This window comes from Rattus rattus, chromosome 18, assembly GCF_011064425.1.
Source record: "Rattus rattus isolate New Zealand chromosome 18, Rrattus_CSIRO_v1, whole genome shotgun sequence".
Lineage (NCBI taxonomy): Eukaryota > Metazoa > Chordata > Mammalia > Rodentia > Muridae > Rattus > Rattus rattus.
The window spans coordinates 5,291,771-5,301,519 of NC_046171.1; the positions used below are offsets into that span (position 1 = coordinate 5,291,771).

Here is a 9,749-nt window from a genome sequence, read left to right on the forward strand (position 1 = left end):
TTTTAAAAAAAAAGTTTGGAAAGTTAAATAGAGGTTGGGAAGCAGCTGAAGACCTGAGGATCGGAACACAACTGAAGAGGACATGGGTCCCAGTTCAGTGTGCTCGGGGGACGGATCATGCACAGGTTGCTAACTGGCCTTCTTCAGCCTAGCTTACCTGTGCTCACACAGACTCATGACAAGAATCTGCCAAGGCTGAGCTAGACACCATCATTACTGGCTCTCAAGCCAGCCAACCTTGTAGCCTTGTCTGAAATCCAGAACTCAAAACCCAACAGGAAAACCGATAGACCCATGTGTGTGGCATGTGCCTGTCCACAGTGTACATGCATGTGTAGGCCAGAAGACTTCAGTGCCTTCCTGGATCACCTACCACCTTTCTGTTCTTTACTTTTGAGACAGGGTCTCAGGGGATGCAGACTGAGCTCAAACTCTCCACATAACTAAGGATGCTCCTGACCTCCCGGATGTTCCTGACCTCCCGGATGTTCCTGACCTCCCGGATGCTCCAGTCTCCACCGCATTTGTACTAGGACTGTAGTCCCGTGCTACTCTACTTGACTTTGAAGGTGTTAACTTTCAAAACATTATTTTATTATTATATTTATTTTTATCTTATATACACGGATGCTCTGCCTGTGTGTGCGTGTCTGTATAGCATGTGAAGAGGGAAGGAACCTTGGGTCCTCGGTAAGAACAGCCTGTGCTGTCACCCTCTGAGCCTCTGAGACATCTCTCCAGCCCACAAATGTTTAAAAACCGATGGCAGTGACTCCAACGGAAGCATCTAGAACTCATGCCACTGGTAGAACTGTCTATCAGTCTAGCCTAGGAAAACTGAGCCTTTCAGAGACCGAAATAAGCATCCGTCATGTGACCCAGACATCTGACACCTACGTGTTTGGCCCAGAGAAAAGAACGAACGAACGAACTTGTGTTTACATAAAAAATGTTCCATGTTGTCCTAGTTAGGGTTACTAACTGCTGAGATAAAAATGTTGTGGCCTGGGGTTGGGATTTAGCTCAGTGGTAGAGCGCTTGCCAGTGGCTTAAGGCCCTGGGTTCGGGTCCCCAGTTCAAAAAAAAGAAAAAACAAAACAAACAAAAAAAAAAAAAACCCAAACAAACAAAAAAAATGCTGTGGCCAAAAAATGCAACCAGTGGAGGAACATAAGCAGAACAAGTTCGTCATAAGGACCTCCAGAAACAAGGACAGGATTCCAACATGGCAGCAACGAGGTGGGCTTAAACTTTTAAACAAAGATAGGGTTGCAAGATGGTTACAAACGACTTTCTGAAACGAAGACCTGACGCCATTCCTGGAGCAGGCACTGCAGGAACGAACGTTTGCAGTTAGGTTTACAGGTGGGGCATAGCCGGATCCTTGAGGATTTAATCATAAACAGGAATGGACCTAGTTTGTCCTTACTATAAGACGGCTTTAAACCCAAGATGGAGGCAGGCTGGCTCTATTCTATAATTTCACACACACACACACACACACACACACACACACGCATACTTTGATGATTACCCCCTACCCCATATCCGTTATCCCCTCCCCTTCCCACTGAACCCTTTGTTACTTTAACATTGTTTTTTTTTTTTTTTTTTCTTTTTTTCCGGAGCTGGGGACCGAACCCAGGGCCTTGCGCTCGCTAGGCAAGCGCTCTTCCGCTGAGCTAAATCCCCAACCCCTGTTTTTTGTTTTTTTTTTAACTTTGGCCTACCGCATTTAAGCATGGATGGGGAGTTTTTACCTGAACAAGCCCAATTTACCAACTGGTGGTTACACCACTGAAGAACGCCCTCTCCCAGCAACCAGTAACCGCCTGTCCCTCTTCTCCATGAGCCTTGCAGGGCATCATGTAGACGTCCCGTTTAGAGCTAAGTACTCCCCCGGACACTGATGCGCGACGCTTTTACTAGTCTCTGCATTAACTGTCGCCCACCGCAGAAGCGTCTCTCACCAAGTCTAATGGGAGCCAGCCCACGCCGACTTGAGCCATGCTGTGCACCCCTGATAGGCAGAGCCAGACCGGGCTTGAACGCGTGGGAACCCTCAGCCACCAGGGGGCGCTCCGCACTGGTCTGAATTTTCTTTGCTGTGATGTGTATACAATAACTTTTCATTCTCTTGCGGTTCGTCCACTTGGATCACTGGCAGCTTAGCCTCTAAGCTACAGAATAATCAGGTGATCGTGTGCGAGCCGCTGTGCACTGCACTGGCATGGGCGGGACGGTAAAGCGGGTCTGGTGTGGGATCCCTGGGCAGAGGACAGGTGAGGCAACCACACAACAGAGTGTAAAGATTTGCACCAGTTAAGAGCGCTGGCTGACATTTCAGAGGTCCTGGTTCGATCCTCAGCACCGACACTTCAATCCCGAGGAATCTGAAGGCACCCACCCACATGGTCCACAGACAGACATTCAAGCAAACTATCCATACATATAAGATAGTAACAACAATAGTCCTCTTGCCACCGCGGCGGTGAGGCCACAGATTCTGTGGTCCCATTTTGTTGCAGCCTTGGCAGGAGGCTTGGCAAAGAAAGGCACGGCTGAGGGGAGAGCCACAAAGAAACTGATAGCCTCAAATCCACTTCCTCGTCCCTTTTTTTTCAAAACCACATCTTTAATCAAAAGGATACACATCAAACAAGTACCTTTAAAAGGTTGACTGATACGGGTTAAACAAAACACAGGCGCGGGAAGGGTTAGGAGCTGTGGAAAGGTCAGCAAGCAGCTGCGAGGAGCACGGCTCAGCCCTCACACGGCGACAGAGCCAAAGCTACATCCCATTATCTCTGGCATGTCTATGAGTATGCATGTTTGAATGTGTGTGGGCGTATGCCTGTGTGAGGGCATGTTTGCATGTGTATGAGCACATGCCTGTGTGAGGACATGTGTGTATGCATGTATGAACACATGTGTGTGGGTACATGTGTGTATGAGGACATGTGTGCATGTGTGTGAGGGTATGTGTGCATGTGTGTGCATGTGTGTATGTGTGTAGGGTCACATGTGCATGAGGACATGTGTGTATGCCTGGGGGGTGTATGCATGTATGTGTGAGGACATGTGTGCATACGGAGGCGGGAAGCCAACCTCAGGTGTCTTCTGTGACTGCTCTGCTTTATGTGTTGAGTCAGTCTCTTGTTGAACCGGAAGCCGTCTGCGGTTGGTCTAGCTGGCCAGTTTACCCCAGAGTCCGGTCTCTGCCTTCCTGGTAACCCAGTGACAGGCAGCTGCTGCACTTGTCTGCTTTCGTTGTGATTTAGAAGAACTCCAGAGATCATGGTATTGAAGCAAGCACTTTACCTACTGAGTCAATCCCTCAGTCCCCCTTCCTTTTAAAGAGACAGGATTTCATACTAGCTCAGGTTGGCCTTGAATTTACAGTAATTCTCCTGCCTCAATTACACCACACCCAGCTTTTGGTTTTGTTTTTGAAACAATCTTGTGGTGTAGCGCAGGGTGGCTTAGAACTCACAATCCTGCTGTCTCTGCCTCTCCAGCATAGCCTACCTGTGTGCCCACTGCAGTGAGACTTTCCTTTAACCCAGAATGGACAGGACACAGACGACACAGCTTTGTGGGGTCATCCTGTTACAGCTGACCAGTAAATACCTACCATACTCTAGTCTCAAGTATTTCAGTGACTATTCTTCTTTTCTTTAAGATTTATTATATATATTATATATTTATTATATTTATATATATTTATATTATATATATATTTATTATATATATGTATATATTTATATATATGTTGTAGCTGTCTTCAGACACACCAGAAGAGGGCATCCAATCTCATTACAGATGGTTGTGTTGTGAGTCACCATGTGGTTGCTGGGATTTGAACTCAGGACCTCTGGAAGAGCAGTCAGTGCTCTAACCACTGAGCCATCTCTCCAGCCCACGATTTTTCTTTTTATTGTTTGTTTGTTTGTTTGTTCGTTTTGAAACAGGGGTCACTGCAGCCCAGGCTAATCTACCACTCACTACATAGCCAAGGATGGACCTTAAGTGCTGGGGTTACCAGCATGTACCATCACTCCCAGCTTATAAAATCTAAAATTAATTGTTTTTTAAATAAAAGACCAAAGGCCTGGGTGGAGCTTAATGATCAAGGCAGGTGAATCTCTGAGTTTGAGGGCAGCCAGGGCTATGGAGAGGAGAGAGAGAGAGAGAGAGAGAGAGAGAGAGAGAGAGAGAGAGAGAGAGAGAGAGTCCTGTGGTCCCGCCTCTGTCCTCCTGTCCGTCTTTCCCTCTGGAATACTGGAGTTTCAGGTGTGCACCACCACTGCATTTCACCAGAGTTCGTGCCTTTTCTCACCAACGCCGTGCAGCCTCCTGCCCCCCCCCCCGCCCTCGCCCTCGCCCCCTGTGGCTGTTTTGGTTTCAGAAGAAAACTCAGAGGGAATCTCTCCCTGGATCAGGGAAGGAGGTGGTTAAACCCGAAGGACTCAGGGTTTGCTTTGCTTTGTTTGGTTTGATTTTTTGGAGGGGGTGGGGTGAGGGGTGGGACAGGAGGATCTCTCTGTGTAAACCGGGGTGTCCAGGAACTGTCTCTATAGACCAGAGGCCTCCAGCCTCTGCCTCCTGGGTTTTGGGATTTTTAAAAAGGTTTCAATTCGTGTGCATCAGGAAGTGCAGCATCTCTGAAGTCCTCTCTGCCACTCCATGTGTCAAAACTTCAGCCTGGGGAGAAGTCGCTTTCAAGCAGCTGGAGTCGCACTGTCTCAGTGGTCTCTACTGTTTCCAGAGCTGCTGGGCAGGGCTTGAAGAAAGAACTCTGAGGGTCTCCTTGTCCCTCATCTCCCAGGGCCTGGGGATCTGGGGCACTGGCAGAGCCAGGGCCGAGGAAATGAATGGACAAGGGGTGAGAGGCTTCCAACCCAAGACCCTGAAAAAAAAAAAACACGAGGTGATGTGGCAGAATCTTCGCACTTTCACCACGCCCCACGCCGCACGCCCCACGCCGCACGCCGCACGCCCCACGCCCCACATTTGCTCCTCTCATGCCAAGGGTCTCTTGGCTGGCTCCTCCAGCTGGTGACGAGTTCCGGCCCCAGGAATTCAGGGTTAAATGACTCCCAAGGTCATTCCTAAGTGCTGATACTTGAACCCAAGTTGGCCAAGATCAAAGCAGTGCCCAGAAGCACCCCAACCTGAGGCCCCAGGGGCAGATTCCCACCTCCTGGGATCGGGAGTGGCGGCAGCAAGCAGACCTTCAGGGAAAGCCTCTCTGTTTGCACACCTGAGCACACTCAGGCAGCTGGACCCTTCCCAGCCTGCACCGCCAGGCTCAGAGACCTCCTCATTCCCAGGCAGGAGTAGGGAGTACACGGGTCTATACATGACCTTGGCAAGGGAGCAGGGTGACTGCAAGCCTTAACTACGGGGTGGGGGTGCTAGGGTGGAGGATGGGTGGGTACCCCTGTGCCCAGTGGGGGTGCAGCTTCTTTTTTTATATTTATTTAAAGTATATGAGCATCCTGTTGCTGACACACCAGAAAAGGGCATTGGATCCCATTACAGATGGTTGTGAGCCACCATGTGGTTTCCAGGATTTGAACTCAGGACCTCTGGAAGAGCAGACAGTGCTCTTAACCGTTGAGCCACCTCTCCAGCTCAGGAGAGCTTTTATACTGAACTTGCAGACGCTGAGTGAGTCACTGGAGAGGGAGCAGCAGATCTGTAACTGCCTGGTGAGACAGCTCCCTGGGACAAGGACAGGGCAGGGGGTTGCTCGTCAGAGAACATGCATGTCTTAGCCAGGGTAGACCCAGGAATCCCCAACAAGCATGGAAGGAAATCGTAAGGTAAGGACCTAAGTCGCTTGTCGCCTAAAATCTCACACCCAAATTGGGCAGGCCCCATATACACAAATATACCTTAGGTTCCTCTTGTACGTCACCCCAGCCTTGCCTTGTCTTGGAGCTCAAGTCGCCAGCTCAGACCTCCGGAGCTCTCGGGTGACAGTCCGATTCAGAGCGCTATGCTATGGCCTCATGTAATATAAATGCACTTCGGGAGTTTCAAATTAACACAGACTGCACATGGAGATCCACGTGCAGTCCAACCTCCCGGCTCCTGCAGTCACTCCTGGCTACAGACGAGAAAGCTGAGCTAGAACCCTAGGCTCCCTAACTTGCCCCACTGATAAGGTGTATGGTTCCTCCTCCAGGGTCCTCCCCACACTTTCTTTTTATTAACCGATTTATTTGTCCACTTTACATCCCAATATTAGCCCCCCTCTCCTCCCGGTACTCCCTCACACAGATCCTCCCCCACGCTTCCCCCTTATTTGTGCTGCTAGGTATCAAACCCAGGACCTTGCTGGGTGGGCAAGCACTTGACCGCTGAAAGACTTAGTCCCGGAATCTTAACTGTAATGCGATAGCATGACCCACATTCCCGTGAACTCAAGCTCGAGTTCCTGCGCGCACACACACCACACACGCACACACAAATACGTCCATACACGCACGGCTAATACGACCTTTGCCAATTATCTTATCAGGACCCTCCCCCGGCTGACAGACCACATCTGTGCCTGTTTGTGGCCAGCTGTACAGTGTGCAGAAGGCGGGTCACGTGTAGATAGGGCCCCTTTAAAGGCCCACCGCCCCAGTTGGCTCTTGCCTTCTGCCATCTGAACTGCCAGCTCCCATCCGCCCCAGCCGTACCAGTCACCATGAAGGTCCTTGTTGTTCTGCTTGTAACCCTTGTTGCCGTGGCCTATGCAGCTCCTGGACCCCGGGGTCTTTTTATCAACCTGGTAAGGAATCGCTAGGGAGCTGTCAGAGTCTTGTGGGGATTTTGTAAGCCTGGCTTCAGACCTCTGGTGCCACTCAAATAGGACATCTCTACCTGAGTTCTCAGCTATACTTTGGAGCCTTTCCCCAGGTCATCATCCCAAGAGAGAGACAGAGGACAACTCTGAACTCTACCTGACTGAGAGGGTGCTCTCTACAAAGACACAGTCCTAAGGCTTGTCTAGAACCCTGGATAGGAAGGTCCTTAAAGACTAACAACTTTCTAAGAAAGATCACAGCAATGATCCTTCTTCTTTTTTTTTTTTTTTTTTTTCTTCTTTTTTTTTCGGGGCTGGGGACCCAACCCTGGGCCTTGTGCTTGCTAGGCAAGTGCTCTTCCACTGAGCTAAATCCCCAACCCCAGCAATGATCCTTCTAATGATACCATTCTGTGTGCCAGATACAGTTCTTTTTTTTTTTTTTAATTTTTAAATTTATTATATATGAGTACACTGTAGCTGTCTTCAGACACACCAGAAGAGGGCATCAGATCCCATTACAGTTGTGAGGCACCATGTGGTTGCTGGGATTTGAACTCAGGACCTCTGGGAGAGCGATCAGTGCTTTTTTTTTTTTTTTTTTTTTTTTTTTTTGGAGCTGGGGACCAACCCAGGGCCTTGCGCCACTAGGCAAGCGCTGCGATCAGTGCTTTTAACCGCTGAGCCACATCCTTATAGTTTATCCTAATAGCACATCACTGAGCCAGGCAGAGGAAACTAGGGCTGGAGTTTGTGCTGGGACTCATGCTGTCTTCCCATCATGCCTCAGTGGGGCAAGTCCTGCATGAGTAGCAGCCCCAGGGAAGTCATGGGGGGGTGGGCTAGTCCAGGACAGCCCAGAAATCTCTGTACATGTCTTTTGGACAAGGGTAGAGTCTTTTGCTCATTTAAGACAGGATCTCTTTGTGTAGCCATAGTTTTCCTGGAACTTCTTTTGTAGACCAGGCTAGCCCTGAACTCATAAAGAGCCACCTGATTCTGCCTGTCCAGCGCTGGGGTTAAAGGCTGGTGCCTCCGTGCCCAATAAATGTGGGGCGCTGTGTAGAGATGGCTTCAAAGAAGTGGGTAACGTCAAGCATTTTATGCTTGTCTATAATCCTACCTCTGGGGAGGCTGAGGTGGGGGGGAGGTGTCACAGGTTGAGGTTAGTCTGGGGTACATAATTCCACTATTGTCTGGACTGTAAGATCCTGTCTCATAAAAAGGAAGGAAGGGAGAAATGTGGGAGCCCCTGCTTTGGTGGCACCTGTGCAAGGCACCAAGGTGCCCGTGACTGGCTAGGGTCACCAGGGAACGGCCAGTCGGACCTGTAGACCCCGCATTCCAGGACAACTTCTCTGCCACCTCCTACCTCCTGCCCCAGATCCGGGGGTGACATTTCACACCTCATCAAAGGAGGTGCTGATTGTAGCTGTGGTAGGGGGGATCAGGTGTGGGGGGGTGAACTCTGGAGAACGGGCATGGGGGAAGGGTTCCGGCTGAGACAGGTTGTCCCTGCAGGAGGACGGTGAGATCTGCGTAAACAGTATGCAGTGTAAGAGCAAATGCTGCCAACATGACACCATCCTGGGCGTCGCCCGGTGCACACACAAGGCCATGGAGAACAGCGAGTGCTCCCCAAAGGTGTGTGCCCTGGAAGTTTGGGGATGAAATGGTGGTGGGGGGTTCACCTGGGCATGGAATGTCTAAGGAGTGAGAAGGGGTCAAAGGTTGCGTCTATCCCATGACCCCCACTTGACTTTCACATTGATCCCTAGGTGTGTGTGTATGTGTGTGTGTGTGTGTTCCCACTCCACAGGTGGGTAAATAGAGGCACCATTAAGTGAGTAGAAGTATTGGAGGAGGCCTAATCCATGGTCCCCTGGTAAGGCAGTCAGGAACACCCTGGGAAGTACCAGGCAGCCAGTTCCCAGCCGAGTAGGGAGCAAAAGATAACCAAGTCTCCCACTATCGGTGACTCTGTTGTCCCTGTCTCTGCAGACCCTCTATGGGATCTACTACAGGTGTCCCTGTGAGCGGGGCCTGACCTGTGAGGGGGACAGGAGCATCATCGGCGCCATCACCAACACCAACTACGGCGTCTGCCTCGACTCCACCCGCTCCAAGCAGTGAGATCGTGCAGTGAGCTGGGCCACCTCTCCCTTTCTCTTCACTCGCCCCATCTGAGTCACCCGTTGGCAATTAAAGCCCACTTGCAACCTTGCCTGCCTCTGCCTGTCCTTGCTGTGCAAGCAGAGCTCTCGTTAGCCTTTGTCTACCAGGGCCAGGGTCCCACAGGGCAGAAGGGCATGTGGAGACTGAGGGTCCAGGACAGCCTGGGGAATAGGCAGGACTAGAACTGAGCTCAAGAAGCAAGCTCAAGGGGCTGGGGAGGTTGCTTAGTGGTTAGAGTGCTGACTGTGCTTCCAGAGGTCCTGAGTTCAAATCCCAGCAACCATATGGTAGCTCATGACCATCTGTAATGGGATCTGATGCTCTCTTCTGGTGTGTCTGAAGACAGCGACAGTGTCCTTATATACATAAAATAAATAAATCTTTAAAAGGAAAAAGCAAACTCCAGGCATGGCACCACCCCTCTGAGGCCCTAGGGACAAGCAGGCAGGTGCCCAGGCCTCCAGTGGGGATGCACTGGGACCCTGCATCTGATCAAGACAGTCTCCTGTTCTGGTATTTTTCAACCTATGGGTCAAGACTCCTTTGGGGGTTAAACAACCTTTTTTCAGGGATTGCATATATCCTGCATATCAGACATTTATGTCACAATCCATGACACTAGCAAAATTACAGGGCTGAGATAGTAATGAAGGTAATTTATGCTTGGGAGGGGTCACCCCAACATGAGGAACTATATATATTTTAAAAAAGATTTATTTATTTATTTCATGTATGTGAGTATACTGTCAGTGTCTTCAGACACCAGAAGAGG

At 50.1% G+C, this 9,749-nt stretch overlaps 1 protein-coding gene across 2 annotated transcripts; it reads left to right on the forward strand.

Annotated features, from left to right (window-relative positions):
- Positions 1 to 6,655: 6,655 nt before the first annotated feature.
- Positions 6,656 to 9,026, forward strand: LOC116887321 (colipase). 2 transcript variants are annotated; one of them, XM_032888914.1, is made up of 3 exons: positions 6,656 to 6,787; positions 8,324 to 8,446; positions 8,804 to 9,026. In XM_032888914.1, the coding sequence occupies exons 1-3, from the start codon at positions 6,704 to 6,706 to the stop codon at positions 8,933 to 8,935; spliced, it is 339 nt and encodes a 112-aa protein (XP_032744805.1). In that variant the 5' UTR covers positions 6,656 to 6,703; the 3' UTR covers positions 8,936 to 9,026. The 2 variants fall into 2 exon arrangements, with proteins under 2 accessions (XP_032744805.1, XP_032744806.1); XM_032888915.1 differs by lacking the exon at positions 8,324 to 8,446 and having other exon boundaries at positions 6,704 to 6,787; positions 8,804 to 8,952.
- Positions 9,027 to 9,749: the final 723 nt, after the last annotated feature.